Source organism: Photinus pyralis, unplaced genomic scaffold, assembly GCF_008802855.1.
Source record: "Photinus pyralis isolate 1611_PpyrPB1 unplaced genomic scaffold, Ppyr1.3 Ppyr1.4_LG10, whole genome shotgun sequence".
Lineage (NCBI taxonomy): Eukaryota > Metazoa > Arthropoda > Insecta > Coleoptera > Lampyridae > Photinus > Photinus pyralis.
The window spans coordinates 690,462-712,274 of record NW_022170250.1 but is presented as its reverse complement, the minus strand read 5'-3'; the positions used below and the strand labels follow the sequence as shown (position 1 = coordinate 712,274).

The 21,813-nt window shown below is 38.3% G+C and overlaps 6 protein-coding genes across 10 annotated transcripts; 4 read left to right on the top strand and 2 right to left on the bottom strand.

Annotated features, from left to right (window-relative positions):
• Nucleotides 1-54: 54 nt before the first annotated feature.
• LOC116160918 (protein PAT1 homolog 1) lies at nucleotides 55-7,455 on the top strand. Its single transcript, XM_031474063.1, has 11 exons — nucleotides 55-216; nucleotides 340-523; nucleotides 570-709; nucleotides 753-998; nucleotides 2,259-2,441; nucleotides 2,492-2,752; nucleotides 2,804-2,968; nucleotides 4,219-4,614; nucleotides 4,663-4,820; nucleotides 4,870-5,008; nucleotides 6,534-7,455. The coding sequence occupies exons 1-11, from the start codon at nucleotides 184-186 to the stop codon at nucleotides 6,792-6,794; spliced, it is 2,166 nt and encodes a 721-aa protein (XP_031329923.1). The 5' UTR covers nucleotides 55-183; the 3' UTR covers nucleotides 6,795-7,455.
• A 1,888-nt stretch (nucleotides 7,456-9,343) lies between these two features.
• Nucleotides 9,344-10,467, bottom strand: LOC116160925 (chymotrypsin-1-like). The gene is made up of 3 exons (XM_031474074.1): nucleotides 10,257-10,467; nucleotides 10,037-10,202; nucleotides 9,344-9,981 (listed from the first exon to the last, which is right to left on the bottom strand). The coding sequence occupies exons 1-3, from the start codon at nucleotides 10,294-10,296 to the stop codon at nucleotides 9,432-9,434; spliced, it is 756 nt and encodes a 251-aa protein (XP_031329934.1). The 5' UTR covers nucleotides 10,297-10,467; the 3' UTR covers nucleotides 9,344-9,431.
• A 1,220-nt stretch (nucleotides 10,468-11,687) lies between these two features.
• On the top strand, nucleotides 11,688-14,081 carry LOC116160924 (thioredoxin-related transmembrane protein 2 homolog). The gene is made up of 5 exons (XM_031474072.1): nucleotides 11,688-11,922; nucleotides 12,062-12,693; nucleotides 12,757-13,134; nucleotides 13,184-13,364; nucleotides 13,409-14,081. The coding sequence occupies exons 3-5, from the start codon at nucleotides 12,991-12,993 to the stop codon at nucleotides 13,873-13,875; spliced, it is 792 nt and encodes a 263-aa protein (XP_031329932.1). The 5' UTR covers nucleotides 11,688-11,922; nucleotides 12,062-12,693; nucleotides 12,757-12,990; the 3' UTR covers nucleotides 13,876-14,081.
• Nucleotides 13,980-15,733, bottom strand: LOC116160922 (peroxisome assembly protein 12). Its single transcript, XM_031474070.1, has 6 exons — nucleotides 15,585-15,733; nucleotides 15,433-15,541; nucleotides 15,000-15,390; nucleotides 14,387-14,522; nucleotides 14,252-14,337; nucleotides 13,980-14,200 (listed from the first exon to the last, which is right to left on the bottom strand). The coding sequence occupies exons 1-6, from the start codon at nucleotides 15,702-15,704 to the stop codon at nucleotides 14,086-14,088; spliced, it is 957 nt and encodes a 318-aa protein (XP_031329930.1). The 5' UTR covers nucleotides 15,705-15,733; the 3' UTR covers nucleotides 13,980-14,085.
• Nucleotides 15,734-15,776: 43 nt separating this feature from the next.
• LOC116160928 (protein dj-1beta) lies at nucleotides 15,777-16,554 on the top strand. The gene is made up of 2 exons (XM_031474078.1): nucleotides 15,777-15,964; nucleotides 16,018-16,554. The coding sequence occupies exons 1-2, from the start codon at nucleotides 15,800-15,802 to the stop codon at nucleotides 16,489-16,491; spliced, it is 639 nt and encodes a 212-aa protein (XP_031329938.1). The 5' UTR covers nucleotides 15,777-15,799; the 3' UTR covers nucleotides 16,492-16,554.
• Nucleotides 16,555-16,850: 296 nt separating this feature from the next.
• On the top strand, nucleotides 16,851-21,635 carry LOC116160917 (RING finger protein 207-like). 5 transcript variants are annotated; one of them, XM_031474062.1, is made up of 11 exons: nucleotides 16,851-17,318; nucleotides 17,373-17,558; nucleotides 17,611-17,759; nucleotides 17,872-17,975; nucleotides 18,025-18,204; nucleotides 18,730-18,934; nucleotides 18,993-19,134; nucleotides 19,851-19,960; nucleotides 20,010-20,755; nucleotides 20,806-21,220; nucleotides 21,270-21,482. In XM_031474062.1, exons 2-11 carry the CDS (start codon nucleotides 17,386-17,388, stop codon nucleotides 21,335-21,337), a joined length of 2,292 nt encoding a protein of 763 aa, XP_031329922.1. In that variant the 5' UTR covers nucleotides 16,851-17,318; nucleotides 17,373-17,385; the 3' UTR covers nucleotides 21,338-21,482. The 5 variants fall into 5 exon arrangements, with proteins under 5 accessions (XP_031329922.1, XP_031329918.1, XP_031329919.1 ...); XM_031474058.1 differs by having other exon boundaries at nucleotides 16,853-17,318; nucleotides 17,370-17,558; nucleotides 20,806-21,635; XM_031474059.1 differs by having other exon boundaries at nucleotides 16,853-17,318; nucleotides 17,363-17,558; nucleotides 20,806-21,635.
• The last annotated feature ends 178 nt before the right edge of the window (nucleotides 21,636-21,813 follow it).

The following is a 21,813-nucleotide window of genomic DNA, read 5'->3' as shown; positions in this document are numbered from 1 at the left end:
TTGATGCAATGTACTGCACGCGACCAAAACGATTTCGTTAGGGACTTTTTCGCCGAACAGTTCTTTATTTAAAATTAGCTGATAATTTGCTGTCATTTGCACTTGAACTACAAAAATTTAGAAACTTTGTACGTTTCCGATATTATTTTTTAAGCAGAATGTTAAAAGTATCGCAAAAATCAAATGGCTGATACTTCTTTTCGCTTTGGCACAGACGTAAGCATTTAAAATGGACAATTTCTCACTTTGCACTCGAATTTCTATTTTTGTGATAATGATAAATTAACTGCGTTTCAATTCGGTTTTCCCAAATTTCGAGTACTAATCACTTTTTTTTAGAGTGAGGATAATCAACTTTCGCCCGATGAAGCGGATTGTTTGGAGATTGAAGAGGAGGAGTACGACGCTCTTAACGATGAAACGTTTGGTACCTTGGAGGATTCGGCGTGTCTCGACGATTGGGAGCAGCAGCACGAGCAGTTTGCCGAGCTCGCCGAAAATTCTAAACAGTCCGATAGCTTAGGTAAATTGTAAACATGAAAAAATGAGGTTATATCTCCACCTTTTAGATATATCGATCGATAAGTTAAGTTTAGAGCATTCGAGTTATGTTTTTCCTAGTTCTAAGGATTCGGTGTGGTCGTACAACGCAACTCAAAATGGTGATATTTTTGGTAGTAGTTTTTTGCCAAATTCGCATAAGGGATCGGTAGGTTTACCTATGTCGGTATGCTACTAATCTAGGTTTTTAGGGTGATAAAATTAGTGGGATTGGTGAACGGGGTAATGACACCTTCAATTTGTTTGGTAAAAGTGCCAAATTGGAGGCCCCTAATCTTACAGTCGGAAACCATATTCAGAAAAAAATCTGTACGGTGGAGGAGTTAGAGCGTGGATTGTTGCAGAATCGTGCAAGGCACGAAGGGCATTCAGCCTCACCGAGTCTCATTCCACAGTTTCATCATGTGCAACCAAAACCGCATCCTCCAGTTGTTCAGGTAAAGCTCTCTTTAAAAGTTAAATAAACATTTTTTATTATCATTAATATCAATGTGCCCTTAAAATATGTGCTATTGAAATTGACCTTGAATTCTTTATTTAAACCAGAATTTCCTTTGAAATTGCTCCCTTAGGGTTTTTGCACATTGGGCCCCACATTGGCGCCTTCGTGGTGGCTACGTTGTATAGCATTGATTCGAATGAAGCACAGCACACTGAGCGTTTGTGGCCTGACTAGCCACGCTTCTTCAAAGCCACCAGACTGATGGCGCCACCACGGGAATGTGCTCTGTTCCAAAACTGTACATACTAGAGCTCCCGGCAGTGCTGCCAGTGTATACAAGAAATCCCCCACAGAAATGTAATTAATTGTTCATGCTCTCCATCAAAGTTAGTCCACTGTAATTAGTAAAAAATTCAGTGACATCTAGTGTCGTCTTTAGCTCAAAAAGAAGAAGATCTACATAATGAGTAAAAAAGAACCCTCTTGCGCATCTGTCACACAAAAAAGGATGTATCCAGTAATTGCGATTTTTACGACATTCCCGTGAATGCAGAAATATGTACGCTGCACACCTGCTTCTTCAATGTTCATGATTAAACTGCGAGGTCTGATGGCCTCTTAAACATAAGCAACCAACATGGAGGCACCACCGTGGTGATCTAGCATGCGAAGGCCCTTATTCAATCAAATGTTGGTAATCAATAGACTGCACATTCTTGGGGTAGGCATTTTGAAAATTTTTTACAAGATAATAAGGGCATATTTTAAAATTTAGGCAATCACACCTATTATGTTTCCTGAGAAAAAAATAACAAAGAAATGCTTTTAGGGGCGTGGCTCCCAAATAATCAACCTTAGATGGTTTGTGTCTTTTTTCCCACTGTCATTTGCATTTGCCCGTGCGTCTAGACCTGCACAGGCAAGTTTAACACTTGCATGTCTGTGTATGGGTTTCTATACATTTTTGAAAGGTACATGTTTATTCTGCTGGTCAATAGAGGGCGTTTTTAAGTGAACCTAAATACTAACTATACAACACGGTGGCGACAATTGAGGCCATCCGCCATGTCGTGGCAAATAGTAGATGCGTGTTCGTACGAACAGTCTGATCATGTGCCAACGTCCGATAACACGTCATCTGTAATTGTGCGGCGTGGTGCGACTGAAACGCACGAACACGCATCCACACAGAGAAGCCTTATTGATTATGATTATTTTTTATTATTGCGATTTTTTGACTGAATTGTAATTTCAGCATCCTGGTCGCTTACCTCCTGGATTATATCCAATGGGAATGCCGCCACGTCCGCCTGTTCCACACATGCATCATCCAAATGCTCCCCCTGGCTTAGGAAGGTTTCTCCCACCACCTCATTTCATGCACGGCGGTCCAACGCCGCCGCCCGGCTTAATTTATCCACCTCATCAACCGTTTCCAGTGGGTTCGCAAGTCTCGGACTTTTGCGATTAATGACACAAGGCTTTCAGGTTAATCACCCGTTTAACTTTCCTGCGCCCCCCCGAATCGGCAACATGCATAACATGCACCATAACAATCGACTGAACCACCACAATAACCACCAACATAGGAATAAAATCGACGACAACACACGACATAGAAACGACTACTACACACCACGCGACGAGTATGCCGGACTCATGAGTAGTAGAGAGAAACAGTGGTTAATTAATATTCAGTTGGTGCAGCTAAATACGGGAACCCCGTACTTTGACGACTATTATTACACGGTAGGATTTCTACCTCTTGTAAATATGCGTGTAACATTCTTGTTGCCATAGATATACAAGGAACGCAAGTCAAAGAACAGTAAGGAGAATCAACCCCCTATGGATCGCAATCAGTGGCATAATAGGCGCAATAATGAAAGGCAGGATAATCAGAACACTCTTACACCTAAAGTGTACACACCATTGCAGTTTGAAAACTCTCTGGGAAAGTTACAGGTAGGTGGTTTGATGGCGTAATGTAGGTGATAATCTCATTAAGATCGATTAACTGGTTGGAGCAAAAATATGGGATCGGTGTCAAAATTCAAGTTGTTTAAGAGCGTACCTAACGGATGTAATCTCGACGTAATCAGACCTTGTTTTCTGTAACTTGTACCAAATATTTAACACTTGTGACACTTGTTCATAGAACAACAAACTCACTTGTTTACTTTTTGGCACTCTTGCTTTTTATTTTCACAGCCCACTTTTGTGAAAAATATTCAAAACCCTTATAACTACAGGGTTTAACCACAGGTCGCCCCTTACAGAGTTTGAAGAGAACACAAAAGACTATCGAATAGCGAAATAAAATAGTGGTAGTGCCATTTGAAAAAAAATAGTTATGGGACTTTAAAGTTTGAAATTTATCTTTTCCTTGTTAACCCCCTGCATCATTAAATCCAACCTTTTCATTTTCAAAGTGTCGCCCTTTACTCCGATTAACATTATTAATCAAATGAAATTTCTCAACTTCAAAATTAAGGTGACTACGAATCATCAAAGTGAAAGTGAAATTGAAAAAGAATTCTCTACAGTTTAAACTTTTCATGGCGTTTTGGAGCATCTTGGTCTACACACAGGGCTTTCTTACCTTTTTTTACAGCTTCCGAGGCCTAATGTGATAAGGTTGATTGAGTTGGGGAGGGGCGGGGCTTACGTATGGACCCCCACATAATGCTATTGTCCGCACTTTGTCCTTCTGTACCACTACTAGTGCTCCAATTTAAGCTTTTTCATTGTGGTTTCTTTCTTATACGGTGTAGTACAGCTCAAAGACCAGAATGACAAAGGATTTTTGGGATTAGTCATTTCCTTCCCGAGTTATTACTCATTCTGTGCGGGGAAAATGCGCTTTCGTCGGTCGCGAGTGACCACGTTTTTAACTTGTTGAAAATATTGAGTGCGTTGACCAGGTGAAGCACTTTAAGAGCACTACCAAAGTCTCTGGTGAACCACTCGCTCAACTAACACTGCTCACTACCCCATAAGAAAGCAAAATCAGGAGCGCTTTATAACGCTACTTGTGAAACGTAAACGTACACTTGAAGCACTTCAGTTTGGTGAAGGCAGGCATCATGTGTAAGATGCAAAATATCTTAATGTGGGGCCGGTAGTTAGTTTATGGCAATGTTGGACGCTAATTTAGAACGAGAACGGCGCTGATGACTGGAACCATTTTTAAACGTAAATTACATTTATTTCAGTGCGGCTCAGTTACCGCCCCACGAAAGATCATCGATATGGACATCGTAACTCCCGATAAAGATAGCGATACCAGCCTAACGACGCGAGACACTAAAAAAATAAAACAACTTCTCCTAGAATTAGAAGTATTTTACAGTTATCTGCTAAAAGCGGAGGATTTAAAAAATCCTTTATACAAAAGTAATATGGTAAAATTATGCGAGATTAGGCAAAAACAGAGATTGCGCGAGCTAGACGTCGCCTCGACCTCGGAACAGAAGCAGGAAATCCTAAAATGTTTACAGCAAGAAAGCGCGCCGCTTATGGAGAATTGTAACGACCATCTTTTGAAAGTACTCAACGGATTATTCCAGGAAGACAAATACGCCAACTTTCTTAGTATTCGAAAGGGAAAGGTGAGATCGCGAACAAGTCGGGCCGGTTCTTCAGAATTGTATTTTCAGATGTTGCTCTTACGAATTCTACCCAGCCTACACGTGGACTACTTTGCGATGCAACTCTGCGATTTGTGGACGAAAGTATTGCTAAGCATACCGATGGTCGGTCGTAAAGATACAGCCGGAGAAAATCTCTTCCTTCGCCTGTATCCGCACTTTAAACAGTGGGTCTGGTTCACCTCATCGCAATCGCGCTTACAGATCTCTTTCCAGATTCATTCAAGTTAGTGATATGAGCATCATCTTGGATATAGTTTCGAACTTGCTTGAGGTGTTGAGCCCGGAGACCAGTCGAGGCACGCCAATAAGCTGTCAAGGCAAACCGCCTCTAAACTTCATAACGTCGAACAAAGTATGTCAATCGCACTTAGAGCTGAGCAAAAAACTTACTGGTTATTTTTTTAAGTAATTTGCTATTAACTTCATGTTTCAAGTCGTACTTATTTAGGGCTACGCAGATTAGCGCTAGTCAATAATCGATTAATCTACATATTACGAGGGACACTAAAAAAATAAATGTACCTAGCCATGAAAAGAACAAATGCTAATAATCGATTATGTGATAATTGGAGAATTAAATTACAGTTAACGTCAATAATCGACCATCTCCATTTATCAATGTTAATCTTTATACATAAAAAAAAATTAACTATTAAAATATCGGTGATTTTGATTAACTTTAAATCACATAGTGTGTAATAATGAGCAATAAATGCTTGCCGCTTAAAAATACGCAATACTTCAGATTTAAACAATAATAATATTTACTTAAGAAGGTGGGAGTTACACTCACACTTGTCAAAAGAAATGGAAAATTACATTAACATTAATAATAATAGTATATGACAGACAATATAACAGACAAACTCAAAACAGTAAAAACGCTAATTACTTACATAATCACCACAAGTTACAAACTCGTTAAAAAAATAAAATGCGCTACATAGAAGTGTACACATTGCAATTTTGCAACCAATTTTCAACATATGTATTATAAAATATTTCTCCTCAAAGGATTTAAAATGTGCACACTGTGATTGTACAACGATCTACTATACCCGGCACCTCCACTATTCATTTTCTATTAATTGCATCTATTAGTGTGCCACGAAGCCAGTTGGCTTCTCCTGCAGACTAAATTAATCATCTGTGCATAGCCTGCTGAAGGCTTTTTATGTGCCGGTACCAGAAAGTTGTAAGCGTAAATATTTAAAATGTGTACAGTGTAATTTTGCTACCAAATGCTGAAACTGAAACAAAATGTGCACACTGTAATGGCAACATATTGAAATGTTAGACTGACCGGGATAGGCCGATAGACGATACAACATTCATCGGGTCTGCTATTATCTACACTTATAAAGAAAAATGAATGTTTGTCTGTCTTTTATGCCTGTGGATATTCCAAAGGCGGTACGAGGTTCACCGGGAATGCTTGTTAATTATGAAATAGTTTACGTTTTACGCATAGTAGTACAAACAAATTTTTATTATCTAATTAGTTTTCATTCGATTATTATGACATGAGAAAGAATAAAATCTGTAATTACATACATATTATATTCTTTACTACAGTTCCTATTTGTTACATTAGGAGGGTCACTCTGTAATTGGGTCCAAGCCTGGTGAGGACCCAGAGCAAGAGAGGGATAATTACAAAAAATATCAAAATCAGATCTGTTTTAATAAAATAATCCGATTAGTTAACTAATTGAATGTAATAGTGATTGTCAGATGTTGAAATGTGATGCAGTTTTCTGTTTATCATAAAATGTTCGCAAAATAGCTACAGTTACTTCAAAATGTAACCAAGTTAGAACTTCAGCTAAAACAGCTTCGATCACACCTCCACCTCTCGGTAACAGTAACATTTTTAGTTTGGAATGTCCGCTTTGGCAGCAATTCTCATTCGTGTTGAGACTTTAATCACGGAAAATAAAACAACCGAGAAGGAAAGAACTGAATGGTTCCACTTTGTTATCGGTTGGGCGGAGACACTCCTCGTGCCAAAGCTTCTTCTTGTCGTACCAATCGAACAAATATCTTCCGATATTTTCAGTCAACACTGCAACCGAATCGGAAATTTATCGCTAGATAGAATGAAACTATTGGAGAAATGGATATCGAATGGAAGTTAAGTTTTTTAATTATTAGTCTTTTAGTTATAAGTTATGATTGCTTGCAAATGTTTAGTGAAATTTTTTAAATTGCAGTCGATCGGTGCATTTTTAATGACGCGTTTTACATTCATTGTTAATTCTGAAGTTGAAATCTTAGTTGATATCTTTGACAAAAGGCAGCCGCGCTTGCTGTCGTAGTTCGATTCTTTTAAGTAATAATGGTTATTGTAATTGTGATTGTTTAAATGTAAAGTGCAGTTAAATTTAGAAATTTGTTAATATTGATAACATTATTTCGATAATTTATAGATACACATAGTTATATTTTTTGTATTTTTCTAGTTAAGCATGCATGAGTACGTAATGTAATACCAAACAGACTTTTGTATATTTCTTATAGGCGCTAGTTGATTTCAAGATAGGACACTATAATGCTTATATTTGTTTAAAATGGCATTAGTGCAAACATCTTCCTTTATATTGTATATAAATCGAAGTTTTATATACAATTTTGTAATTAATTTATTGTATAAAATGTTCACATTATATTTATTAGTTTTATCATAATTATATCATAATTAGCTATCATGTTTTTTTAAATAATACTTCTTATGTCGAACCAATATATGTTAATCAACGTTTGACAATTTAATAAAATTATGAAGCCTGTTGTAAAATGTATAGTTTTAGTTTATAATCCGCTTTTATTTTGTTGACGGTTGATACCACTTAAGGTTTTTTTGGGTTTCTTATGTTCAATGTAGTGACTCCTTAGGTCTTTGTAGAGCTCTCTACTTTTTAAGAATTACTTGACTGTAGAAAGCTCTGGGTCTTTTAGTACGTTTCAGAGCCTTCTACGCACATTGCTTCCAGAGTAAGTAAAACTGTGGCAAGTGCCTAAGACTTGTAAAGCAAAATGTTCCAATAGTTTCTTTGTACGCTTTATAACTCATTTCCGGAACAGTCCCGCGCCGGGTTAATCCCATTACTATTATTTACTACCCTGTACTTGATCGTTATGTGAATATGCCAATTTCCTGATAGTGTATGTGAGACATTTATTTGTTATAAATATTGTGTACAAGTGAGTGGTAAATAATAATTATATAACTGTTATAAATCAATCCGTTTAAGGACTGTTACAAATTCATTTTTAATTAATTGTAAATAAATAAGTCGCCTAATCAAATTTATGCGCCATGAACTACGTTTCAAGAAAGAGCACGCCGAGGACGAAAATATTACTGAAGGGGGTAGTAGTATGAACATTAGTTCTTATTTATTCAATGGACATTTAATTATTCACTCAGAAACATGAAATGCTTTGTTGCTTAATTCACAATCGCAGATAAGATCATTCACTCTTTAACCCATTATACCACACTGGAAAACTTCCATTACGTAGGAGATTTGGGAAGGCCAATTGCTACAAACTTTAAATAAAAAATGTGGGAGCAGAACGAATGGATCTGTATAATCAAACATGAGATTTTTGTTGTACATTGAAGTTTTCTTGATTTTGCTTGCTCTAATACTTCTGCAGGTAATTAATCTTTCTTTAATCAATTATCACCACACTTATAATCAGATTCCAGGCTCCGCAAGGTATGGAATGTGTATCAAGAACGACGATGACGCATGCAGTTTCCCAGGGAGCAGCCTTATTCATCTTTCAAAGGCGTTTTCAAAGTTTGCGAATAGCATACTTGAATACTTATACCACCAGTCTGTGCTTTTTAAGACAATATTTATCGACGAGTTGATCATCGATCTCCGTAATTTATTGATCTTAGCAAACGTGTTTCGATGTTCAAGTGAGATTAAGAGTAGCGTTTTGGAAATTGTCAGTACAGTCAGTCATTGGAAGAATTAACCACACTAATTATAATTAGATTTCACTTAGGTACTTACTTGAATTTGAAAACGTGACTAAAAAGTGTTGATTAAAGTGCCTCTGCAAATGTAAGAATTATTTTACGAATCACGGATGCGTACGTGACCAATGTCAATCTGTCAATAAAGAAGGATATGCTGTGGTAATATGTCGGACTAGTAAATAGGTAAACGACGGATAGGGCTTATGGCGTCCCCTTGTGGAAGAAACGTTGTTATGGCGAAATTGAACACCAGAATATTGCGAAATGAGTCGTGTACATGGACACATAATACAGATTTTAATTAGTGATAACACTTGTTACTGACATTCAAAATTTAAAGAAATTAACATTGATATCAATCCTTACAGAAGAAATTAACCACTACTTATATTGACCAATAAAATTTATGGCTATGATTGACATAGTTCATGTTTTGTATCAGATTCACTTACACAATAATACATTTATTTTATTCACTATTAAAACATTTAAAATTTCCAAAATAGAGAAAAGGTGTAGAAACTAAATCAATTCGAGAATCACACAAACAAATGGTTAAATCGAAAGAATATGATTATGCTAAAAAATTTGCAATTACACCAACATGGGAATTTCTAAAATCTATAGGGACGTATGTGGAAAGTTATAGGCCCGATTTCTTAGAAGGAAATAGGATAAATTAAGAAAGCGTTCAAGATCAGCACACTTGTATTTGTTTAAGACACGTAACTCATTATCTAACTATATCATTGTAAGTATGCCCAACCCTAATGAGACATTATATACAGAACGGAATATCACACTGTGAACGAATCCAATCGCGCCAGCTGAATATGTCTTCATACGTATCTGGATTACCTTGGGCGCATTCGTAAAGGGTCGATGATACACCCACAAGGCTGTTTGCCTCGATCAACGGCCCGCCAAGATCGCCCTTGCATAACCCAACACCCGGAGCAGTGGCAGTGCACAATTTACGTTCATTTGGATAACCGGGAACTGTACCGCTATCGCAATCCTTTCCTTCCTGTATAACCAAGCTTATGTACTGCAAGGTATCGGACATTGTAGTATCGGGGTATTTCGTCATACCCCAACCTGTGTAAGTAACCGATGTTCTCGGCGGCGTAATTTTGTTTGTTAAACGAATTGGTTTAATTTTATCGTTAAACACGATGTCTTTTGTAGGTTTTATAACTGCTATATTATGAAGAAAACTTGTTTCGTTATAAGTTGCAGGCTTAACAATCGAGCCAATTTGGTATACGGTGCCACCAGCGCTTAACTTACTTGCTCCGACCACTATACGAAAGTTGTTCGCTTGTGCGCTAAACGAAAAAGAAAATAAATTAAATTAAATTCGTTAAGAGACTCCGAACATACGTTATACTGCATGCAGCGTTCGAAATTATGCATTTCTTCGAGATAATTGCAGCAGTGCAGTAATGCTTATTGTTGGCATCCTGTAAGGAAGCAGTAAATGGAAACTTTCCATCGCTTGCTGTAGCTCCTCCGAGGACTTTTTCATTCCAATGCCCCGATTCGGCACCTTTTGCATTGATTTAATTGATTATTAAGACTACCTCATTACACATTGACTCACCAACGCTAGCAACTAGAAGAGCGAGCACCGTTACCCACATTTCGCTGCACAGATCAACGTGGATAGTTACAGTCCCCTATATATAAAGGTTTGCGGAGATACGATGCTTAAAAAAATACGCTTTTGTAATTACAAATTCCAGGTATTTACTCAACTTGTGTATCTTGATTGTTTAAATATTATATGTTGTGGCGCAACTTTTTTTCTAGCATTCCCAACGAGCGACTGAACATTACGAGGTATTGATTGTCATGTGTTTACCACCTACACCTGCCTATGGTGATCTGTGAAATTGGTATGAAACAATTAAATACTGCAGTCTCAAAGTCGGTGGGTCAATTATTTGGACTCGCTTGGAAGATAGCGCGCTAAATTTAATTGAAAAACAAGCTTGAGCAAATTTGATTTTCGTCACAAAGTGTTTTTTCAACATCAGATTGTAACTTACATTTTGCAATTTTATACCTTTAGATAAAGTTTCCAGCAAAAGAGTTACTTCTTCGGAACTCAAACTTTGTACCCATTCATTGCCCATTTGCGTTATTAACGGACTTTGTACACAGTTATTCTACTTTGAAGCCTATTTTGTAGAGTTGCTAAGTTTTTCATTGTGCACCAGCATTATCAAACGATAGTTTCATCTACTGAATTTATTGTACATTTTTTTCCTTCTCAATTGGCTGAGCGATAGTGTTTTGCAATATGACAGTGTCTATTTCCTGTTCTTCCAGTAGGTAAATGAAGAGATTGAAGGGTCTCCGACGCGCCATTCAGTCTCAGACTGGATCGTTGAATATGTGTTTTGCAGAAGCTGCAGTCTTTCCTTTTCGATCTTCGTTCATCTCACATTACGTTTTCAAAGGTTTACTTTACATCTTTTTTCGTGCTTTGAACAACACGCGTTAATTTTTGCGGCCGGAACCCCTTTTCGATCCGCTTGGCTTATGCGTAAACCCCATCCATTATTGTCTCAAAATAATAAAGAACTTGCTATTAATTTGGAATATATAGGTAGTTTGTTTCAAATATCCCAAATTAATTAAACAAGTCTAAGTCTCTGATGTGCAATCACTAGACTTCAGCGCATCGGTAGCTTTCAGGCTTAAAGGAAATTCATAAATTATATAAATTTCAGGAATGGCCTTCACCTTTCAGACTAAGCGATGCAGGAATAACACGATAGTACGAATATATTGCCGAAAACCCAAAAATTCTACGATATTCCGTTGCCGAGATCTGGATCAACTTTATAAAAGGCGTCTGAACAGCCGACTGTTAGTGAAACAATTAAGCTCCATTTTTAGAATCAAAAATGCGCTAAAAAGAATGAGGGATGTGAATTTTAGTACTTTTGGGGGATTAGTTTCTGAACAAAATTTTTTGGAGCTACAGCTTATAATATATATAAAAAAAAAGTTTGTTTTGAACCCCTCTATAATCCATTTCCTTTAACATACTTAATAGTTACACCCAACAGTTACCAGGAAGACCATAAAGCCTTGAAAGTGCGTTAAAGAGATGAAAACTTGATAGTAAAAATTAGAATTGTTATGGCAGGCTGCATGCTGTGAGGTTGTCCGGAAGGATCTGCTTCCTAGGCTCTACAAGGCCGCCGTCTGGACGAGTGAGTCACGAATCACGACGATGGGTGTGGACAATTGACTGGGTACGTATACTGTCATCACATCATATTTTTAATTAATTAATAAGTCATATTTATTAAATATTTTGCTGCATGACTTGAAATTATTTATAGAAGGTCTTAAGCAACTTTGTATATTTGCATGATAGTTTTGTAATTGCAGGTGACTTCAATGTTCCGTCATTCAACAGTGCTGATGCGAAACTTCCTACATTTCCTAAATGCTGATCAATACCTATTACAATAATGTAGCTAATTTGCAAGGTAGAAGTCTTGACCTTATTTTATCTAGCTGCCAAGTTCAACATATGATGATTCTGGTTTAGTTAAGAAATACCACCCTGCCTTAGATTTTACTTTGCAACTTACTGGTAAGTAACTCTTGGGTTATATTTTCCGTCAACGTTTCTTGTATTACAATCTTTTAAATGCAAACTGGACGATATATTGATTTTAATGTTACCTGTACAAATTTTTATAATGTTCTTTATTCGATTTTTTTATGTACACATCTTTAAATTTAACCCTATACTGTATTCACTTTAAGAAGGTAGCGCTAGAACCATGCACTTAAGTTCGTGGCTAGAAGGCATATGGAAGCTTTGACCTTCACTGTGATTGGTAATATGAAAAGCACAATTTATAAAGGGCCTTATTGTACCTACATCCAGCTCTTCCTATATAATGCAAAATAATTGAGTTCTTCTCCGCTTCAACAATGGTAAAAACTCTTGACTTTTAGTTTTTGTGTCTGGAATACTAACTACCAGCATCGATTCTCCATCTTCTATATAGGTATGTAGTCTTTTTCATAGTTTTTATAGCATACCTATGCTATTAATTTTGAAATGGATTCAGATCGGTCGGTATTGGAAAAATAGTATAAGTGACACTGGATTAAACTAGTTTTTGCTCCCTCATGAATTTTAAAACCCTCGACAAGCCTCGGGTTTTAAACCATTCTTTCAGGAACAAAAACTCTTTTTAATCCCTTGTTACTTAATATACTATTATTATAAATTTGCTGCTACTTAGACACAGACACCTCAGACTCAGATCAAAATTGAGGTTATATTATATTGGTCTTCAAAAATGTCTTTAAAAGAGGATCTCAAGCAACTTGTCAAACCGTATTATATATTTAACATAATTTTGAGTTTCTCTTACATAATTTGCCGGAAGACGCCTGGCATTTGTAACTATCTATTCGACGCTGACGAATGCGAATTTGATGGGGTAAGCTCCGCTCTCTCACTAACTCCACCTCACAGTCATCAATTTGCAGCGAGAAACTGAAATTTTATTCTTCCTAATAATAGTGATAATGATAAGGAGTCGCAAAACCGGTAGCGTGACGATGATTAATTATTTATCGTCAAGTTTTATATATACCAAAGTTGCCAATCTGATTCTATGGTTTTATGCCGATTTTATAATGGGAATTATCTATGCTATAATATTTATATGTAAGTGTATGATACAGTGGACATAGTCACATTGTGGGTTTTAGTAATGGGCCTTCTTCTACCTGCACCTGCTTATTCGGGACCAGATAAAGTCATCTACTTTCATGGTCAAAACAGTTTGGAGGATGAACTCGTACGGAACAAACAGGTCACCTGGATCATTACATTTTATACCGTCTGGAATCCAGCATGCGTAACTTTTGCACCAATCTTTGCCAAACTTAGCAGCGATTATTACTTAGATAATTTAAAGTTTGGAAAGATTGACGTTGGGAGGTATCCTGAAGCGGGAGTAAAATATCGGGTTAATGATAGTAGCTTGAGCAAGCAATTGCCGACAATGATTGTGTTTAAGGAGGGGAAGGAGGTGGATCGGAGACCTTTGATTGATGGCAAGGGGAAAGTGATCAAGTTTTTATTTTCCAGAGAAAATGTCGAGGCAGCTTTTGATTTGAGTAATTTGTACGAAAGTTGTAAGGCAGACAGTAAAAAACATTTAAAGAGAGATTAGAATGACTGTGGCCAATTAGTAATAAAAAGTTTTCTGTACACAGGCCTGTAGCCCTGGATGGGAGGTGGTTCATCCAAGATGCTGTAGAAATAATGCATGAAGTCTCTAGTATTAAAAATACTGTTTAATTATAATGAATTTAGTTCTAATAATACCCATTAAACGCAACAGAACCAGGCTTCAATTCCTGTGAAACACATTTTCTTAGAACTAAACAGAATCATAAAGTCTGATGACATCCAATGATTTAGCAGGCCAGCGAGTAACAGGACACCGGGTGTCCCTCTGAAGATGGCGAACAATGCATGGAAAGCAAAACACGTACCTGTAGGCCCATATCATTAGTCTTAGTCATAAGTGCATAAATAATATTTACCCAGAAACTGGCAGAACAGTTGGAATCTTATATGACTGTAAGCAAATGGGGCATCTTCCCTTAAAAGCACCTGCTTTCGAATCCAGCTGAAAGATGACTAAGATGTGCTGCTGTAAGTAACATATGGATGCTTACAGGTGGGGGTGGTACCGTTGGCAAGCTGGTGAAGCTGTAATTTGCTCTCTCTGTGTTCCATACTTGCAAAAATTGCATAAAAAAGGCAGAGATTTCCAAAAGGTTTTGCAACAAACCTGCACGCAAATCTGTAAAGCTGATATTTTGTGTGTTAGTATCGAAAAATCAAATTTTTGTTATGTCTTAACGCCTATACTCATTGTAAAATCTTCCTACCTCAATTTTGCTGTATTATACACATTTTGTGCTCCTATTGTCTTTGAGGTATTCACATTTTTGGAAAAAATAAAATTCCATCTTCCCACAGAGATGCTCTAGCTAGAGAGAAGACAGCCTGGCAAAAGCTAAAACTTAGCCTACTTAAAAATGACTTAGACACTTTTGCCTTTGTTTTAATTGGGTGGAGATTGAATCCAGGATGTTTTATCAACCAATCCTAAGTACTATACAGTTGCACAATTTTTATGCCAGAACCCGGATTTGAACATGGCTCCTCTTAGCCATATTTGAGCATTGAACCCACTAGACCAAACACAATTTGTCTCATACAGCAAGAAATAGCCCAAATGACATGATTGTACTCAAAAATAGAATATTTTGATTTGGAACAAACCTCAATTGTCCTCTAAATAAGGCAGTCCAGAAGGAAGGCATAAACTCGGGTGTTGCAAGGTACACCAGTTTCAGTTGCATTAGCTGAAGCGGAGGTGTCTGATGGCAGCTGGTGTTCGATAGATAACGGAGGTATTGTACAAAAGTCCAAAAACCATATGACACATGAAAGAAAGAATGTGCAAATATAGATGCCCGTTTACACAAACCAATGTGCAAGTAGCTTTCCGCATTCTCCACCCTGTACAACTGAATTTGTTCATCTATCTTTATCTTAAGGTATGGTAGCACGACCAGGAAAATGAGTGAGAGTTTGTAGTGAGCTTCTGTTAGTGGCTGGTTTGATGAAGTGACACGTTGCAGTCCGTAGAAGTACTCGGCAAAAGAAGCACCTAAGGTGAGTGGTTAATGAGTTTTATATGCAAAAAGCTTACCAGTTGTGCGTAAGTAATGGGATTGCAGAAGCCCATTTAACACTAGGAAGACTTCATCGCTGTATTGAACCAGCCAAGAGAATCTATTTGCATTCACTTGTGCTAAAAACTGACCCCCAATTTATGCCATATTATAGGTAAATCGATCTTACTCTAGTAAACTTATGAAATGCTGGGTGAAGAAGACTGTTCAGAGACTGTTGGGCGATAACCTCAAAAATTGACGGTTCTGTCTCTATGGTCGCTGTGTAATGAGCGACATTGGCAGCCATTTCATCTAAACAAACTTAACATGGTACAAAACAAGAAGGAATAGCAAGTTCAGTTACTGATAACCTCAAAATTATGACATAACCTTAACAGTTCAATGTCATTACATTTACAGCTCCATAAACTACTGTGTCTGACTTCCATTCAATTCCACCGAAATTACTCCTCCCTCAATATGGCAAAGAAAGCCCTAGTGTTAATAGCAACAGGTACTGAGGAAATGGAGTGTGTAATTACTGTCGATGTGCTTCGCCGTGGAGGGGTTTGCTTCAAAATGTATCCCTTAAGGTTTACTTATACCTAAAACATTTGTAGGTGGAAGTGGAGTTGGCAGGTGTTACCGGAAAAGATGCAACAAAGTGTAGTCGCGGTGTTGCTGTCGTTCCAGACATTGAATTGTCACAAGCAAAAGGTCCCTACGATGCCATAGTCTTACCGGGCGGTTTAGGTGGATCAAAAGCATTCTGTGAGAGTAAACAGCTAGGAGAAGTGCTGAAGGGACAGGAACGCGACGGTGGTATAATCGCTGCCATCTGTGCTGCACCTACTGCATTACGAATTCACGGAATTGGGATTGGAAAAAACTTAACATCCTACCCATCTGTGCAGTCTCAAGTGGTTGAAGGGGGAAATTACACTTATAAGGAAGATGAAGTGGTGGTGGATGGGAATCTAATAACTAGTCGTGGTCCAGGCACCGCCTTCAAGTTTGCTTTAACTCTTGTTGAACACTTGGTAGGACAAGAAAAGGCAAAAGAAGTCGCACGAGGGATGTTAACGTCTTTTTAGGTAGAAAGGTTCCTATTTGTACCTGTTGTAAAAATATGTAATAAATAAAAGAGGTAAAGTGCTTCAATTGTTTTTAACCAAACCACTATAGATGCATATCGCAATATTGAACGTGTAGTACACAATTTTTTTTGCATAGTGAACCTTAATGATCCATAATTGAATAATATCACTGACATTATCACGATTTAGTGTTAGGTACCTACTCAAAAATGGAGGCTCTATTGTTCATATTTCCATTAGTGTATTTTGAACTGCCTATTCTAGGATTTGCATTATGATTTTATACCCCAAATTCTTTTTCGTATTTTAAAACGTTCAGCTGTTAGTTACATATTCTCTTCACTTTGGAAAGGGTTTGCAAGGTTGGGAAACAAAGGACCTATGGAAATTTATAGCAGGGACCTCTATACCTACCTATATATAGTCTTATAAATGCTTTCTGAAGTCATGTTTGTAACTGTCCTTGAAGTAATGGGTATTTTATATGCCTCTAAAGTCTAAATTCTATACGTTATATGACCGGATTTTCAGGGAGGTCGTAGAAAAAAATTATAGAACATGCCTATAGAGGTAGGTACGTGGGCCATTTTCCCAATCAGCCCCTTGAAAGGCTGAACGAATATTAACCCTATACAGTTACAATTACAACCTTTGGACGCCACTGTAAAATTTCAATTGGGGTCGCGCAAACGCAAAGGGTGGAGTTTTCAATTAAAAATAAATTAAAATCACCCTTATTACCAGTTCGTTTTTAAATAGAAGTACTTAGTTTTGTATTCTTTAAGGGCGAGTTATAGATTATTCGTGATTATTTACTTTGCCAGGTAATTGTTTACCTTATATTTATTTCGTTTAATTAATCTCAAAGCTGCCAGTAGTTGCACTGTGGAAATGGAACCACCTGGACCTCAACTGGATATGGATTTTACAAAAAATCCCCTTCTTTGTCCTGTATGCCATGATTACTTCATCGAGCCATGTATTCTACATTGCTACCATACATTCTGTGCTCGATGCTTGAAGGGACGGGAACAGGATCGTCGATTGACATGTCCAATTTGCGGGTAAGGTTCTACAGTTCCACCGATACAGTTTATCTACACTTTGTTTCTGTAGGCAATACACATTACTGAAGGATGGCACTACACTACCCCCTCCCGATTCCTTAATGCGTCAACTGATCGAAATTGCCAACAGCGAAAATCCGCCATGCTCAAACTGTGACAAAAGGGATCGCTCCAACATGTTTTACTGCAATACTTGCGGTGAACACTCGTTTTGACATTTTTATTTTATGTTGCTAGGTTTGTTTAGTTCTCATTGCTTAATTTTGCACCGTTCCATCGGAACCATTGGTAATTTTGCACACGTCTACAGGTCAGTCCTTATGTTCGAGCTGTCGTGACAACACTCACAGGGCTAAGATGTTCTCCGCTCATGATGTCGTGCACATGTCAAAGTGCTTCCGTGAACCAAAACGAGTGGGTAACATACGGGGTGATCCGAAATATTTTACATTCTCATTTGTAGTGTCCGCAGCATGGAGAGCAATACATTATGTATTCTCCATTGCAAAATGCGATGCTTTGCGTTAATTGCTTCAGAGATACGCCTAACGAAGTTCGAGCCCAATGCCTTGATATTGAAACTGCCTATAGTCAAGCTACTAAACGCCTAGAACGTGGACAGAATGCCATAATGGATTTACAAGTATTTGTACCTCTCAGTCATTTATTATTAGTTCTCTCTTATATATTCAAAAATTTGGTTATATTCACCTTAATGTTGAGCAAATGGGGACCTAGTTTGACATTTCTGTTTTGTGACAAAATGAGTTAGTTTGATTTCATTATAGGTAATTGGCAAGTGCAGTAATGACTTGTATAGATAGAGCAAAGGGACAAAGTAGGTACCTGTAACATAGGTGCATCTTTGAGGTGGTCAGTGGGTAACCGATATGTACTACCATTGAATTTATAACTATAAATTCAATGGTACTACCATTGAATAAAGGTACTAGGATAAGGTATTTTTCAAAATTAAATATGTATGTTAGACAGAGCATTCAAGAGATACTGAAATAAAGTACCTACTTGTTGCAACAGTGTAACAGTCTGCTTCTATATATTGTATTTCAACATCGTCTATAGTAGAAACTGTGAATTTGTTAGGCAACGCTGTTTGAACAATTTAAAATTCAACCGACCCTTTTAGTATTGTCACCCATTATTTTAGAGCTCGGTTCGAGATGGAATAATCGCACTTAAAGGACTTATGGACGAATTGCGCAGAAATATGGATGGTGAGAAGCACACAATTAATTCTTTCTGTCAAGGGATGCAAGAGGCAATCGCGAAAACGCACGCCGCCATGATTATGGAAGTCCAACGCCAGTTCGAAAGCAAGGAGCGAATTTATCGAAGTCAATTATTGCTGTTGGGTAGGTATTCGAGCGTTTGATTTGGTGTCTTGAATGATTATGAATGCGTTTATTTTAGGCACCGTTATGCCCGTGCTACAACTTCATTTGATTTTATGCACAACGTTCACAACGGCCGCGAATAAGTATCAATTTTTGGAGCTGTGCCCAGCCTTAATCGAACGTCTGGCCTCAGTAGGACAACTTAGTCAACCCGTCAGGTAAACATGTGTTAAGGCGAGGGGTGTTCACTGCGCCTAAACTGTGATTACGACTATAAAATACGAATTTCAATTTATCTATTGGTACCTTCATATCTATACAATATAAGTAGATAAAAAGTACTAAATTGGATCTTTGAGAACAATTTTTTTGCATTTCGACTAACTGGGTAAAACAACTAAAACTAAATAGATACTGGAAAAAAAGATGTTAGAATACGATTGAATTTCTGAATTTCCAGAGCCTCACGTATTGTTTACGGTTAACAGTATTTTTATAGGCGCTTAACAGATCTTTATAGTGTCTTTTGAGGGCCTTTTAACACCTAAAGCGTTTTTTGGATCCCGTAATGCAGCATCTTGGTTTTTTTCTAAAACTGTATGGGTTCTGATTTCAAGTTCCTTCTAGATCGCTTTGCAAATGGTCTAGATTAAGAAGGTTCAGGACGCTATACAACGAGGGGGGGGGGAGGAGCTAGAGACCTCTCAAAAGTTTGATAAGGGCCTACGGAGTAAAACATTAAAAGTTTAAACGTTTGGGGCAATTGATGAAGTAAAGAATACTTTTAAATATAGTAATAAATACTAAGTAACTAAGTGTAATAACTGTTGTTGTTCGTATTATAACCTCAACAATGGCATCTGTCTGTTTCGAAAATATAAACACCCTTTACAATAATTATGCCCAATCTTATGACGTTTCTTTATACCTTCAGATCGCTACAATCTTCCTCGATTAAAACCAATTACCGAAGCGAATTCGCTCAGTGCCTGGAACCGTGGGTCGGCAAGGCCGCTGTGAATCAACATATCGCCGAATTGGCAGGTTTGAGGTGAAGAAATTGAAAATTCTCAAAAGTAATTGTATTAATCAGCTTCTCAGGTATACGAAAGTGCCCCACCCCCAACAAAGCGACAGCAAAACATTTTAAAGGGCAAATTGTTAGATAGCGATAGTACTTTTTCCGCGCATTGCCGTTCTTTCGAGTCTCAAATTAGAGAACTAAATCAGCAATTTAACATAGTTAAGGATCGCATTAGCGAATTACATAAAGATATTATAGCGCTACGCAAAGCACAAACGCCTCCGTTATTCGCACGTTACGAGATTTTAACTCGCGACTGTGCATTGTTAGATCAACAATTAGAGAGGCAACAACAGCAGTTAGATAGAATGGCTTCGATTTTCGAGACCTCTTGGGAGGAACAGCTGTGGAGGTTGCGCGTGGAGCAAGAGGTGTTCAGTTGCCAACGTGCAGATGTGATGACGTTACGTAACGAGTTGAAGCATCTGAGAAATGTTGCGGCACAGTTAGAACCGTACGTAAAGAATTTGCAACCTCCAGAGCCGTCGGCGCAAAGTTCAAGCGAGAAGCTTAGCGAACAGGCGCAGCAGCTTCAGACGTTATTGGAGAATGTCGGGCTGATGCAGCAATCCAGTTCACAGATCAGCAAACTGCCGAGATCGCGCAGTCGCGTCTTAACGCAGTTGCTCGAAAAAGTACGACCTAATTTGCAGGAACGTGAACGCAGCAAATCGGCTGGGCAGACCGACAAACCTCTGGTTCTGACCCAAAAACCGATCAGCACCCCGCAAAAGATTAAGAAAGATTTCGCTTCGGTAAGTGTCCTTCAGATCTCGCTAAAAAATCTCATCGCCCTTGTTTGTAGAACCAGTACATCCCGCCACAGTACTACGGCAATCAGAGTCTTGAAAAATTTGAGTCGCAAATTAGGGAGAAAATTCACGACATTCTTTGTCAGCGACAATCCGCGCAGACTCCTCAAAGTATGCACTCGAAGTCCGATACCGAAAGCGAATGGAAGTCGAAGGAGGATATTAAAGCGAGCAAAACACCTCCGCGCATGAATTCATTCATAAAAACTCCAACGAAACAGCGCATGGGTTATAAAAAGATGGGAAAAAGTTGCGATAAAATCAACACATGCACCAAAGTGCCCGTTGAGGCGCGAAAGGCCCGTTCCGAATCGGAATACCAACACATCTCCGAAACGTCCAGTCAAAACGTAAAGGCCTTAGTTCACACTGAAAGCCGTTCAAGCCCGACTTCCCCTAAATGCAAGAGTAAGCGCATGCCGCAAAAGCAACGCAAACCTAAGATCTACCCCTTCAGCGACGGAGAAGATAACGTCTTCTACTCCCGCCACGATTCTGCCGATTCGCTATCGACCGGTTCCGTGAATAGCCGCCGTTCGAGTTTCGAGGGCCCCGATAAGACGCTGATCGTGGTCGTCAATCGTAGAAGCAAAAATATGACTATGGCGCAAAAGCAGAGGAGCTGGGAAACGTTTCCGCCTAAGCGCCGTCATCACATGTGCCCGAAATTGTCCGCTCCGGCGCCGATGCCGCTACGTAAAGCTGACAGTTTCGAAGGCCACGAAGAAGCTGTTAAAAGTCTTGTCGCCGCCGTGCAGGAAACCCGACGGAAATCGAAGGGTGGAAATTAAATAACTATGACATTTCCCGTTGTTAAAGCGTCGGCACAGATATACACAGCTGCGGCGTTGGGTTTCTAGCGCAATAAAATTAATTTCCGGCGGAATAGCAACGAGGCGCAATAATCGTTCATTTCTGCCACTGATCAATATTTGTAGAAAGGTGCCCAATAACTTTGTTACTTACTCATTGCTGTTTTTTTTTTCGAGACAGTTTATGGA